The following is a 15,345-nucleotide window of genomic DNA, read 5'->3' as shown; positions in this document are numbered from 1 at the left end:
CTCTACACACCAAGCACAAGAGGACTAAGTAAGCATGTCACACAACATCAAACTGACAAAGTGAAAACCAATAGACACTGATAAAGTATAAAGTGTTCCACTGTAATTTGATCTCTGTTCTAGAAGCATTTTGGGGAGATAATGTGGCTATAAAACAAAGCCATTACAACTGTTCTGCAGCTCCTTGAGTGACTGGGGAGGTTTGCTTTGATAAAGATGTCTATGGAACCAAATGTGCGATAAGAGGGAACCTTTTAGAGCTGTAAAAGGGGAAAATGTAAGATGTGCAGGAAATGGCTTCTCTGGTGAATTTAAAGATCCATAAGTCGTGCTGGTGATTTCCAGAGCTTGTCACATCCTCTAAAAAATGAGACAGCACAGAGATCAGACGTACACGACCTGTGGGGAAACTCTGATGGCAAGGCTTCCCTCAAGTTGTAATCAACTGCAGTCTATCACACACACACACACACACACACACACACACACACACACATGCACAGCAGAACACTGAAATCAAAGTGTGCAGAGGCACAATACCATGTGACTATAGTGTATACACACATCCACATCCTCAGTCAGCAGCTGATAGATGGAAACCAATAATGTCTCCCTTTGCTTAAATAAATATTATGCTGAGAGAATTGTGGGGACAGATCCCACAACACAGCTGGGCCTCGTGTGCATTCTCATAATGACCAAGAGCAACTAACCAGAAGTAAAATAGAATATAAAAGTTGATTTTGCTTCATTATATTGAATGTTTCCAGTAGGCCTATGGGTGCTGGGGAAAGACATTCTCTCACGCCTCACTTGCTGAAGAATTTGCAAAATGACATCAACAGAGCCACATGAAATGAATAAATGTGTTTGATGCCAAAGCCAAATGTTCCAACAATTCGAAAGTGTCACGACCACAAAAAAAGTCGAGCCTCAGAGTCAGTCCTGTGGGACTAAGGGGTGCAGGCCATTTAGAGCGGTGCTACTCCACCTTTCATCTCTGACTGAGTGAGGTGTTGCATCCATCATTCCATTAACGCTGCACTAACAGGCTCCCAGAAACCCCGGGCGTGACAGCGGGGACATGGGACATGTGGACTGACCAGAATCTTTGATGTAAGCCTGACGTGCCGTACAAAACGCAGACGCACATGCACACACAGACACTGCCTGAAAACGCACATTAGCTTCACCGGCTCGTCCATCAGCGGGATGTTTGACACAACACATAGCTCATATTCAGAGCGAGCGAGCGAGAGAGAGAGTGAGAGAGAGAGGCAGAAAGAAACGTTCCAGTCGTTTGGATTTGGGAATTGTTACTGTCAAGCACTGCTGCCGTCTCCAGACTCGACTATATTGACAGGTAGACTGCAGATAAAAGAAAGCTTTCTGGCAGAAACACGTGTGTGTGTGTGTGTGTGTGTGTGTGTGTGTGTGTGTGTGTGTGTGTGTGTGTGTGTGTGTGTGTGTGTGTGTGTGTGTGTGTATACATATACATGTAATTCCACATGTTGTGAGGACAGAAATCTGTTCTCTGACTTGTAGGGACTCTGTTTCCTTATAGGGGCAAAAATCTGGTCCTTACAAACTCATTTTTTAGGGTTGAGACTGTTTTTGGATCGGTTTAAGATATGGGCTGAGTAAGAATTCTGTATCTTGTGATTTGAATTTAGATAGATTTAAACTGATTTAGCAGCATTTCACCATTTTTATGTTTTTCATAAGTTAAAAGAGCCTACAACTTCACCGTACTCTACTGAGCCGATCTGAAAATAATTAAGTTGTTTTTTTTAATTATTATTATTTTATTTTTTTTAAGATGTTGTTTGTCATTGCACCTAGAAAGGCATCCAGTGCAAAAATAAATAATTAAATTAAATTAAAATCCAAATCAAGACATGGACTGTGTTGGATCGGAGTGAATGGGACTGGCCAAAAGAAGAGGATCATTACTGTGATAATCCTATCATGGAACCTATGCAAAAAAATGAGTATCATGATCCAAATAAAACCACCTACTACATGGAAGAAATAATGTACTCTTGATGAGGCATAAACAATTCATAATTTGTCTTTTAATAAACATTTACGTTTCTGCATAATTAGGGTGAACCGGGAGGTAATAATGCTAATGTGGAGCTGGGACATCGCTCCGCTTCCATAAACCAGTACCAACACCTCAAGTTTTAAAGGCAACCTAAATGATACAAGATACAAATAAAGCATTGAGCAGAGTGGGTAGCTCAGTGGATTAGGAGTGGGCCACCAATATGCCGACCTGGATTCAATTCCTGGTCAGGCAAGCCGACTGTGTCGGCAAGACACTTTATCTACATTGTCACAGTCCACCCAGTTGGATATGGGTACTGGCAAAATAAGCTGTGATAGGCAGTCAGAGGCTTTCATCCATTTCAAGCTCTGACATCCAGTACAAACGTGCCTTAAAGTCTTCATGGATCTCACTTCTTTTTCTTCAACAAGACCAATATGAATGTAAAAAAAAACAGCAATTGGATCATTCCATGTAACCTCCAACTTCCATAAAAATGGGTCAGAACCTGCAGTATCACCCTGAGCTTTGACAGTATCCCAGCGTATCCAAATGTAATTGAACATGACCTCTAATTTCCTGCTTTTAAATTCAGATAAAACTGAAGTTATTGTACTTGGCTCCACAAATCTTAGAAACATGGTGTCTAACCAGATCCTTACTCTGAATGGCATTACCCTGACCTCTAGTAATACTGTGAGAAATCTTGGAGTCATTTTTGATCAGGATATGTCCTTCAATGCGCATATTAAGCAAATATGTAGGACTGCTTTTTTACATTTGCGCAATATCTCTAAAATTAGAAAATTAAAGGTCTTGTCTCAGAGTGATGCTGAAAAACTAATTCATGCATTTATTTCCTCTAGGCTGGACTATTGTAATTCATTATTATCAGGTTGTCCTAAAAGTTCCCTGAAAAGCCTTCAGTTAATTCAAAATGCTGCAGCCAGAGTACTGACGGGGACTAGAAGGAGAGAGCATATTTCACCCATATTGGCCTCTCTTCATTGGCTTCCTGTTAATTCTAGAATAGAATTTAAAATTCTTCTTCTTACTTATAAGGTTTTGAATAATCAGGTCCCATCTTATCTTAGGGACCTCTTAGTACCATATCACCCCAATAGAGCGCTTCGCTCTCAGACTGCAGGCTTACTCGTAGTTCTTAGGGTTTTTAAGAGTAGAATGGGAGGCAGAGCCTTCAGCTTTCAGGCTCCTCTCCTGTGGAACCAGCTCCCAGTTCGGATCAGGGAGACGGACACCCTCTCTACTTTTAAGATTAGGCTTAAAACTTTCCTTTTTGCTAAAGCTTATAGTTAGGGCTGGATCAGGTGACCCTGAACCATCCCTTAGTTATGCTGCTATAGACTTAGACTGCTGGGGGGTTCCCATGATGCACTGAGTGTTTTTCTCTTTTTGCTCTGTATGCACCACTCTGCATTTAATCATTAGTGATCGATCTCTGCTCTCTTCCACAGCATGTCTTTTTCCTGATTCTCTCCCCTCAGCCCCAACCAGTCCCAGCAGAAGACTGCCCCTCCCTGAGCCTGGTTCTGCTGGAGGTTTCTTCCTGTTAAAAGGGAGTTTTTCCTTCCCACTGTCGCCAAGTGCTTGCTCATAGGGGGTCGTTTTGACCGTTGGGGTTTTTCTGTAATTATTGTATGGCTTTTGCCTTACAATATAAAGCGCCTTGGGGCAACTGTTGTTGTGATTTGGCGCTATATAAATAAAACTGATTTGATTTGATTTGATAATGAATTTAAGAGAAACACAAGGGTCGGACAGACAGATGCCAGAAGGCATGACATGTCATGCCTTCTGGCAATCATCTGAACATTTTGGCAGAAGTGTAAAAACCCATAACTGGGGGAGAAGCAATTAACGGACACAAATGAAACAGCAATTTAAAAGAAATAGATATGACTACATCGAAACACAGGCAGAATCGATCTGACTGGAGAACTGTTAATGGCTCAGTTTTATCATTATAAATCAACTGAGGTAAGCTTGCTCAACTCCTACTTCCATGTTTTCAAACTCTCGCAAATGTTCAAAGGTCACTGTGAGAATCTCAGATTGGTCACAAGAAAGTTAATTTTGCTTGTGAAACATAAAAAAACAACAGAAAAATGTACCTGTTTTAACCTCATATTCACTTAATAATATTCAGTAATAATACTGCCATACCAGATCAGAACGAGAAAGTCATGCTATGGTTGTTTTGCTAGGCTAACAACAGCTAACGTCTTCTGGGCTTCTTCTATGCTGTGCCAAGTAATGAACAAAAGGTGAACAGAGGCAGTGCTAATGTGCTACAGCACAATAGTAAAAGCATGAAGAATGCCCTGGGTTTTCATGAAATATGTCTGTAGGTATAAAGCAAAGCCGCTTTTGGCTTATTGTAACTGATCATAGAAAACAAGGAATTGTATCGAAACAAAGCAAATCATCAGTAGTGCCATAAATCATGCTTCTAGATGGTGCGTATTGTTTTTTTAAGAGGTACACACCCCTACAGATAATACCAACAGGATAACACTTAGACTGCTTGAGTGTATCTGCCCCATGCAAAAGAGAAATAGATTTCTTTTATGACTTTTGCAGCAAACAATGCCAGATAGAGACCCCACTCCCATCCTTACCCCCACCAACAGATGTATGTATAAAGATTGTCCGTGGTAAAGATAAAACACATCTGATCAAAAGAGAACAGACAAAGAGGTAAAAAGCAAAGAAAGAAGTACCGAGAGAAAGACACCATGAAAGCAAGCAAGAAAGAAAAAACAAAGAACATAAAAGACAGAGGAAAGGGGGAAAAAAAGAGCAAAGTATGGAGGCAGTGATGAGAAGGAGTGTAGGCCTCCGCTGCTCCACATCTGCTGGAGATATATCCAGCGCTTCTGGGAGCCCCCGTCGCCTCCCCTCCCAAATCATCTTCTCCCCCTCTTTTTGCTTCCTTTTTGTCTTCTGGTTTCTGTTTGGGTCGGGTTTTAATATTCAAAAATATGTACTGTCTTTATGAGCCATTGCTTCGCTGAAATAATATGCACTCTAAATCAAAGTAATAGTCTCAGGCTGTGCACTAAAGAGAACTTACCAGAGTTCCTAAAAATATCTATCTACATCCAGGAGGCTATAAAGGGTTGAGTGACCTCTTGTCAGAAATACAAGATTGCTTTTAAAATCTACTCTTAGCTCACTTCACTTATTCAACAACTCTCCACAGATTCATCAGACTTTGTGAAATACAAACTTTTCACTCCGTTACTTTTTTTTGGATACCCTGTGCGATCTGCGCTCTACACACCATGATATAAATGTACAAGTCTATATACACGTCCGTCTATGGCACGTTTGACTATGTATAATGTCATTCACTTCATTATAAAGTCATTCATACCAATCAATCACAAATATTTTGCAGACCAATATATGCTTGATATAATCAATCTAGGATTCTTGGTTGTTGACCTATACTGTTTTCTTTAACTAACCTTAGACCAAAATAGTCCAAAATCTAATCACCTCGAAATATCTATCCAAGTAATATTCCCACCAGGTTTGAAGGAAATCCATCCAGCTCCTGTTGATTTATCTTGTCCACAAACACACACCAGTAAAAACAAAACCCTGCTCGCCACTTTACTGACACACAGGGTAATTATCAGTTATGGATGACTTAACAACTCCACGCTTTAAAGCGCTCTTACCATCTTACCTCACTACACCTTAAGCTACAGTTGCATCTTCTTCTCATGGTCTAAAACCACCTGAGATCAGCCAGCTATCACCATCTCAGCGCTGACAACTTTAAGGCCCCGGGGTCTGACAAGATTCAAGACCAGGCTTTGGGTTTTAAGTCAAGGCCACGTGATGAATGGTGGCGGTGCTGTATTAAAAGTGATGTACAGTTGTGACTCTGAAGACCAACAGCACTGGAGGAATATTGTCTTACATCGTCATCCTGCGTTTCTGCCATATATATACTGCTGGCTGGAGAGGGCCTGGTGGGACAACAGCCCAGAATGCACTTTGAAAGACTCAATTGTGCAGGCTGGGGAACGACAAAGCAATTGGTTCGGAGGGAATGTCAAGCAGAGCCTCTTCCTAAGGTATGACCTTACCTGGGAGACCTGCCTGCTCGTTGGGAAGCTTAAAGACGGAGGCGAGTGATGACAAACTGATATTCATGGTCTCAATCGTGGAGGAAAACACTGCAAAAGCAGATTTCAGTTCTGAAATAACACTGGTGCACTGAGCTTTGGAATATGAAATGCATTTTCAGGGTGATGAACAAGTACAATCAAAACACTGCATAGGTTCAAACCCGCCCTTTAAACACACAAACACAACGAGACAAGGCCAGAAAAATAATCTGTGATCCGACGGATGCAATCACAATGTGCAACCTGACATCAGCGCAGCCTTCAGCAGCAATCCTCTGGTGGCTGGCTGTTGTTAGCCAGCTCAGCTCCCCGCTGACAGAGACTAACTGCTGTTTAGAGAACTCGCTCTGCATGTAAAGAGACGCAGGGTTGCCAATCTTGCCTCAAGGATACTGGAGTGGGAAACACTTATCGGCTTTACTAAACAAATAAACGCGAGAGGGGCACTGCGTAAGATTATGCGAGGAGAGGAAAATATGACGGCCGAAACAAACCAAGAATCTTGCATTAGATCACCAATAATTGAGATGGAATATGGGCTACGAGTGCCCGACACAAATCCAAACACCAAAACCACAACCGGAAAATGAGCTTAAAAAAAGAGAGACAGAAAAAGAGGGGCTGTGACGACAAAATGAGGTACAGCAGATGTGTGCGGGTGAAACTGCTTGGCATCAGGACCACTCCTACCCGAGTTCCTGCAGTCGTCTCTGGCTTGAGGGACCTGAACAGAAAAGGCCAGCAGGTCTGGGGCCAGCAGAGATTCCGGTTTGCGTATCTCATTCAACCAGCGACTCGTATAGAGCTCTTTGGTGTCGGACGGACCCTGGAGTAGAGGAACCAGCTTCTCCTTCACTCCATCCACAGAACCTGAGAGACAGGAAGAGAATAAAGGACAGTTATACAATTTCCCGGATTTCTCAGATACGAAATCCAAAGCGCTATATATATATATATATATATATATATATATATATATATATATATATATACACACACACACACACACACACTTTTAGTTAAGCCACATTTGTAGTTTTTAACAATTTATCAAGCATCCACTAATCATCCAGCAGGTGGTAGGCATGTAAGGGATATTGCATGGGTAAAACAAACCACCTCTTTCAGTTAATGTGGTGCATCAAATGTCACCATGCACAATATTGTCTTTCCTTATTACATGCCCTTTTAATTTGGTGAGTTAAAAGATTGCATTTATTGTTCTTGAGTTATCATCTGGCACACAATGACTGTGATGGACTAACCCACTCAGTAGCTCAGCAAGATACGGATCTGGATTACCAATATCGAGGCTGACATCAGAGAAAATAAAGAGCCTTGTCCACAAAGACCACAAAAGACTCTAAACTGTCACTGATGTTAAAGGGGGGAAACACACGGTATTAAGAACAGGGGGATGTAAACTTTTGATCAGGGTCATTTGGATAGTTTCTGTTGTCATTATGATTTAAAAAGAGTTGTTTGACAATAGATGGCTTCACACAACCACTGACCATGAGTGGAAAAAAGTTTTTGTGTTATCATTCATAGTCTCTGAAAAATGGACCAAAAAAAAAAAAAATCATAAATTCTGGCAGGGTATGTAAACGTTTGAGCACAACTGTAAAAGACACACAGGACTCCACATCATACCATAGCATCCTCATTTCAAGATGAACTGAAATACACACACACACACACGTGAAAAAGTCTACAGACTCTTGAGCTTTTACATGTTAGACATTTCTCTCCCCACCAAATTGGAAAAAATGAATCAGTTTTCTTCATATTAAAATTTCGAAACTAATGCCCGTTAAAATCACAGTGAAATGTAATCTCTACATCATTAATTAAAAGAAATAAAAATATAAAAGCCAAAATGATGGCGTGAATAAGTACAGTTTGTGCACCCAGTGTGTCCTACCAGTTATTAAATTTCATGATGAAAAATAACTGAAAGTTCAGCTACATTTGCCAGGAGATGCAAACCTGGATTTGTTCTGTTTTGTTCTATAAAAAATCTTCTCTGCTTCACCAAGAAGCTGTAAGTGGTGAAGTAAATGAGTTCAAATCCCAAGGATATTTACATCTGGATATACAGCGTTTGATTTCATATGGAACACACATTTATTAGGGGTGTGACAACACTATCTCCACGATTCCATACGTAATTACATCACAGGACGTAATCATTATGTAGAAAGTAATCTAGTGAATGTTTGAACTTTTCACCATACAGTTAAAAAAAAAAAGATTCCAGACAGGCTGTCATTACACCCATAACATCTAACTTTTTGCAGAAAATTAAATTCCTTTAAAAAATAATGCAATAATACTGCAGAAAATGTAACCTGTTAAATTTTACAAGAGAACAACCATGAAATTCAACCAATTCAGCACTCCTTATCAGTCACCCAGATGGCAGTTTGATGAAAGGTAATTCCTCAAAATATGTCATGACTGATACAAATAGCAAAAACAAATGTTTTGCCCGCTAACTGCACCAAAGGTCTCTGCAGTCACGCTCAGGATAAAGTCAAGTTCACGGCTAACTTTGCTCTTCATAAAATGTGAAAAGCAGTGGGAATTCAAAACAGCCAACACTCATGTATTCATTAAAGACAGCTACTAGGCTTAGCGCCATCTGCTGGGCAGGTAGTCACAGTGTGTGTGTGTGTGTGTGTGTGTGTATGTATATACAGCTGTGTTCAAAATAATAGCAGTGTGGTTAAAAAAAAAGTGAATAAAGCTCAAAATCCTGTCTTTGTGCGCCCTGCTCACTACTCACTGCTGTAAGGAAGAGTCATTTTCATTGACAGCATACAAAACCCTGGACGTGAGGCGAAGTCATGAAAAGCAAAGCAGGTTTGATTTATGGTTTGATTTTAAAACCAAACTAATTCCGGACAGTTTATTTATATTAACGTTAACTGTCATTTTTACAAAGTGAAAATATCACAGATACCTTTAGTTTTAAAGTAATGCAGCAATTCTGATTGTTTGAGCATTAAAACTCACATATGCCCAAACGCATTATGGGAAATTGAGCCTCCTCATCACTGGTTGGTTGCAAAAACAAACAAACAAAAAAAAACACAAATTAACGTGTTGAGTTTTACAAATAAATCTGTATTTGTAAATATGTAATTTTTTATTTGTAAAAAAAAAAGGCATAAAAGCATTTGCAATACAGCGATACGATACGATACAGCGCACCGAATGCTGACCGTATGACAGTTGGATGCTATTTACACTTACACTGCCATCCAATAGATGGCAGTGTTCTATGCATTTTGGGTCAAAATGTCATACGGTATCATTAGGACTTAAACAGTATTTTCAGTTTTGCAGATGTCATTATTTTTTACAAATTAAAAAAATTACATATTTACAAATACAGATTTATTTGTAAAAACCAACATACGTTAACTTACGTGTTTTTTATTGTTTTTTTTGTTTGTTTGTTTTTTTTTTACAACCAACCAGTGAAGAGGAGGCTCAATTTCCCATAATGCCTCTGGGCATCTGTGAGTTTTAATTCTCAAACAATCAGAATTAGTGCATTACTTTAAAACTAAAAGGTACTTGTGATATTTTCACTTTGTAAAAATGACATTTAATGTTAATATAAATAAACCGTCTGGAATCATAAGTCAAACCTGCTTTGCTTTTCATGACTTGTGTCTCACGTTAGGGGTAGTTTTTGGGGTCGTCTGACAAACTGTCTGTTGCCCCGAGACCCAAAGAGAACAATCTGGCTTTCATCAGTCCACAAAATGTTGCTACATTTCTCTTTAGGCCAGTCAATGTGTTCGTTGGCAAGTTGTAACCTCTTCAGCACGCGTTTTTTTTTTTTTTTTTTTAACAATGGGACTTTGCACGGGCTTCTTGCCCGTAGTTTAGCATAGGCATCTTCTAATTGTTGCAGTACTCACAGGTAACTTTAAAGCTTCTTTGATCACCCTGGAGCTGATCATTGGTTGAGTCTTTGCCATTCTGGTTACTCTTTGATCCATTTGAATGACTGTTTTCTGTTTTTGTCCATGTCTTTCTGGTTTAAAGCATTTGAGATCATTTTAGCTGAGCAGCCTATCAGTTTCTACACTTTTTCCCCTCTCCATCTGTGTTCTTCTGAACAGTGTCTGGAACGACCCATTTTACTAAGATATTCAGAGAGAAATGCACAACAACCAGCATGTACGTTTGCTGCCTTGATCCTTAAATAAGGGCCACCTCTAAGGGTGTCATAAGCAGCCTAATATTCCTGTTCTCCACTTTTTTTTAAAAGTAATAACAAATTTGATAAATTTTTCTTCATGTTTTGATTTGGACTAGAATGTGCAGTGTTCCCAGTGCAATGCATGGAAATAAAAGTTATAAGGATTCTGACCTTTACACACTTTTTAATTAATTAGTTGATTATCAGATTAATAAATGAAGCAATCAGTTGCAACACTGTAAATCATGGCAACGTGCTGAAGAAACAAAATGTCAATCATTTCAGATCTTATAATCAGTCTGTCATCATGAGCACAGTTTGACCTCATAATAACTCCAGCACCAACACCACCTCTTTTTTTCAGATGACTGCACTCCAGAGGGGTGGGGGGGAATTGAAAGGTCTGAGATGGCAAAACAGTGGGAGATGGAGTGTGTGTAGTGTGTAAAAGTTTAAGTTAAAGTAAAAGAAGAGTTTCATCTCCTCACTCTCTCCCTCCTACACAGGCAGTAAAGTTTTAACAGGGCACAGCTGTGCACACCTGGGGTCCTGGCGCACACTTTTACAGCTCCCACAGTTCCCGAGGCACATTTCATCGTCGCACGGCTGCAGATCTTCAGCTCCACATTTTGGACCGAGCCCTCGAGAATCGGTGACGGGCCAGGAGATTTCACACCTAATAAAAAAAAAAAAAAAAAGAGAGAGGAGAAAATTAAGCGCAGTCCGGCAGGTTGAAAACTGCTGCTGTGGCTTTGTTAAACACTTGATTGGCCTTTAATTGTTCCTGACCCCTTTCTTTCCCCAAAACATTGTCTACCTCAGTTCAGTGAAACCAGATACACCAGAAACACAAATATGACCAACGCCAGGTGGAGCATGGTGCATGTATCTGAGCTCCAGCAGGAATACTGCTGGCACCCGCTGTTCCCAAGGTTAACCTGACTCACATATTATGGAACTGTTGTAAAGTTTGAGTGATGATGGCAACTGTCCAAAGAAACAATATTTATATATACGTATGTATGTATAGGCAACCTATGTGACCAAAAATACATCCCTTCTGCTAGGCAATGGAACGATCCATTCTTAAGGTAGTCTCTGCTAAAAGAAAAAACAAACACACCAAAAAGAAACTGGATTAAATTTTCAGTTTTTTCTCAACTATTCAAGATCTCAAGCTTAACACCTCCATCACACTAGAGGCTGAATGAGCCCAAATTCCACTCTGAATGAAATTTTGACCCACATTTGGGTCAAATGTGGGTCAAGGTGCATTCACAATCGTCCGACAGCATTCTGAGCACAGTCTAAACAGTTGAGCATAGTGGTGCGGCTGCCCCGAATGTTTTTCCCATGTTCAAAACAATTGTGGCGCAGTCGAAGTGGGAATATATCAAACGGCAGTCAAAGTGCCTTCTGACCGCAATCTGACTGCATTCTAAATATACTCACAGGGTCAAAGCAGCATTCGAGAGACATTCGCCATAGTCAGGCACGTCAAATCCTGCTGGCATGTCCCGACTGTGCCATGGATGAGGCGTACGTGCAGCTTCACTGGATCCCATTCAGGGTGCACAAAGGAAATACTGTTATCTGCAATGTCTGAATGTGGCACGCATTTATCTAGTGAACCAGACGTGAACATTGCACAATCAAACCGAAAGCACAGTATGTCAGTGCGAGTCAATGCGTCTCAGAGCAGTGGAGCAGCGTGCACATCTGACCAGGGTGTTATATCCATAATAAACCTTATATTACAGATACATTGTCATTCCCCCCATGGGTTAGATCAGAGGTGCCCAACCTTTTTTAACCAAGATCTAGTTTTAAAGTTGAAAGTGTATCAAACCATACCAAAAGCTGTAGCGTAGCCACAATGTATTGTGCACCAATATAATAATACAATTTTCTGGCACAAAAATAACATTTTAACAATAATAATACAGCTTAGTGGTTAGCACTGTTGCCTCACAGCGAGAAGGTCATGGGTTTGATTCCCACCTGTGGCCTTTCTGTGTAGAGTTTGCATGTTCTCCCTGTGTTTGCGTGGGTTCTCTCCGGGTGCTCCGGCTTCCACCCACATCCAATGACACGCAGATTAGGTGGCTTGAAAACTTTAAATTGTCCGTAGGTGTGTGCGCGGGTGTGGATGTGTTTGTTTGTCTATATGTGGTCCTGCGACAGACTAGCGTCCTGTCCAGGGTGTACCCCACCTCATGCTCTGTGACTGCTGGGATAGGTTCCAGCCCCCTGCGACATTAATTGGACTATTTTGGACTACGCGGTTGAAGATGTGTGTGTGTGTGTGTGTGGTAAATGTGCATGTTGCAAAGAATAAGCATAAGTAATGGATGCAAAGTCAGTAAAGCGCCTGTCAAATTTTGACAAGATGCTCTGCACTTGATCATCATAATGTGCACTCTCAAGCTCTGCACAGTCGTTGTCCTGATGTTTAAGTTCTGTGACTATGTGCGGAAAGTTCCGCAGATCATACTGTTACAATCTGCATTGCAGATAAAACAGTTGGATTTGGCATTTGAATAAACAAAAAATAATCCTCACCCCACTCTGAATGAAAATACGTGTTGTTGTTTTTTTTGCCATTACCTCGCTCTTCCTTCTTCTGCGACATTTGTTCTTCTTCTTCTTCGGTGTTCAATGGCAGCTGGCATTCTTACTGGTGCATTACTGCCACCTTCTGCATCAGTCGGTTATCGCAGCACAATCCTCTCGAGTCCAATATTTTTATTTTTTCATGTGACCGACTGGAACTCGATCGCATGACAATCAACTGGTTGGGCATGCCAGGTTTAGCTAATGTAGGTTAAACAATATGATCATCATAGCTGTAACACCTCGAGCAGATGGATTGCGCAGCTGAACGGCATGTCACACATATTATGACATGTACACCATTGAATCCTTTAGCAGGAATGATGCCCCAACTGTAGGTCACATCAGCCAAGTGCCGACGGCACATGCCTCGTCCACCACAAAATATATATCCCAGATGTTGCGCTGTCCAGTGGCATAACGCATGCCATCCAGCCAGACGCCCCGCTGAACGTCAGGGATCATGACACGCTTTCGCAAAAGTTCAGACAGTACGTAATGTGAGCGATTAACTGAAATTTCAGGACACACATGAACCATAGTGTGGTCATCTCATGGACCTAATCCTGGAGAGGGGAAAGGTGTGAGGCTGGATCATCTGAACGCCCCGCTGTACGTGCATGAGCTCATCTGATCGCCCTGCTGCACGTGCATGAGGCTGGACCATCTCATTGCTGTGCGCTGGATGGATGCCCTGCTGTGCGTCAGGCCTCATAAGACACAATCGCAAAGTCCAGACAGTACATCATGTGAGGCATTAACTGACTAGCAGGACACGCATGAACCATAGTGTGGTCATCTCATGGACCTAATCCTGGAGAGGGGAAAGGCATGAAGCTGAATTATCTGATCGCCCCGCTGCACGTGTGCGCGCTCATTTCATCTGATCGCCCCGCTGCTCATGCGTGAGGCAGGATCATCTGATTGCTGTGTCCCACTGTCCGTCTGGACAGAGTTGATTTCCTGGAGAGTGAGACAGCAAGAGAGAGGAAGGGAGGTCTTCAACAGATAGCGGACCACAGTGCTTACTGTGCCACACCCCTCCCAATACTTGCCTTCCACCCAGACTTCTGGTGGCAATCGGAGTGCACCTACACAGCATTCGAGCACATTCTTATTATTCTTACTACTACAATTGATCTGCATTCGTAAGCATATGCACGGGATGGCACGAATCAGTCGAGGCGGGATCCGCCCACATTATAAGTAGTCGAATTGCATTCCTACACAGCTGACCAAATGTCTGTCCCTCCCGACTGTGCCTCAAAGTTAGGTTTATTTTTCCCATTCTGGCTGAATCGCAGGCACTTGTGCAGAGTCACAGGATTCCTCACCTGAAGATGGACAGCCAGAGATACCTGGCTGGATGCCAAGCCATTGCAATATAAATAAAATAGAAAGTCACCTTTCATCATGCCATCATGGGGAGGTGATGGTCTAGTGGTTAAAGCATTGGGCTTGAGACCAGAGCATCCTCAGTTCAAATCCCAGCCTGACTGGAAAATCACTAAGGGCCCTTGGACAAGGTCCTTAACCCCTTGTTGCTCCCGGTGTGTAGTGAGTACTTTGTATGGCAGCACCCTGACATCGGGGTGAATGTGAGGCATAAGTCGTAAAGCACTTTGGGCGTCTGATGCAGAGCGCTACATAAATGCAGTCCATTTACCATACAGGTAGACCGACAGCCATGGATCATGTCAATGATCCCATGCCTGTAGACTGACTGACAAGCATCATTGACCATATCCCATACTTGTAGATGGACAGCCAGGGATCACTGACAATATCTTGTATTTGTAGATGGACAGCCAGTAATCACTGACAATTTTCCACACTTGTAGGTGGACAGCCTGGGATCGTTAACATGATCGTGTACCTGTAGAGGGTTAGCAAGACTGACATGATCCTGTAACAGTTGCGTTTGTCGTGGCCACGTGGACTCCATCCCAGGCAACGTCTGCAAGTTAGGCAAGCCATACACCAGTGAGCTGGCCCTGGCCCCGGCCCAGAGAACTCAACTCAACTTTTTTTCTTATATAGCGCCAAATCACAACAAACAGTTGCCCCAAGGCGCTCCATATTGTAAGGCAAGGCCATACAATAATTATGAAAAACCCCAACGGTCAAAACGACCCCCTATGAGCAAGCACTTGGCAACAGTGGGAAGGAAAAACTCCCTTTTAACAGGAAGAAACCTCCAGCAGAACCAGGCTCAGGGAGGGGCAGTCTTCTGCTGAGACTGGTTGGGGCTGAAGGAAAAAACCAGGAAAAAGACATGCCGTGAAGGGGGGCAGAGATCG

The 15,345-nt window shown here is 41.8% G+C and overlaps 1 protein-coding gene across 1 annotated transcript in view; it reads right to left on the bottom strand.

The window, feature by feature from the left end:
* LOC117513625 (vacuolar protein sorting-associated protein 13B-like) overlaps positions 1–15,345 on the bottom strand; it is a 1,146,044-nt gene that overhangs the window by 868,190 nt on the left and 262,509 nt on the right. Inside the window, 2 exon segments of the mRNA XM_034173849.1 lie at positions 6,904–7,083; positions 10,974–11,108. Coding sequence (XP_034029740.1) covers positions 6,904–7,083; positions 10,974–11,108 — 315 coding nt within the window.

Source organism: Thalassophryne amazonica, chromosome 7 (assembly GCF_902500255.1).
Source record: "Thalassophryne amazonica chromosome 7, fThaAma1.1, whole genome shotgun sequence".
Classification (NCBI taxonomy): Eukaryota; Metazoa; Chordata; class Actinopteri; order Batrachoidiformes; family Batrachoididae; genus Thalassophryne; species Thalassophryne amazonica.
The sequence above is the reverse complement of the archived record's forward strand: the minus strand, read 5'-3'. Positions and strand labels throughout refer to the sequence as shown.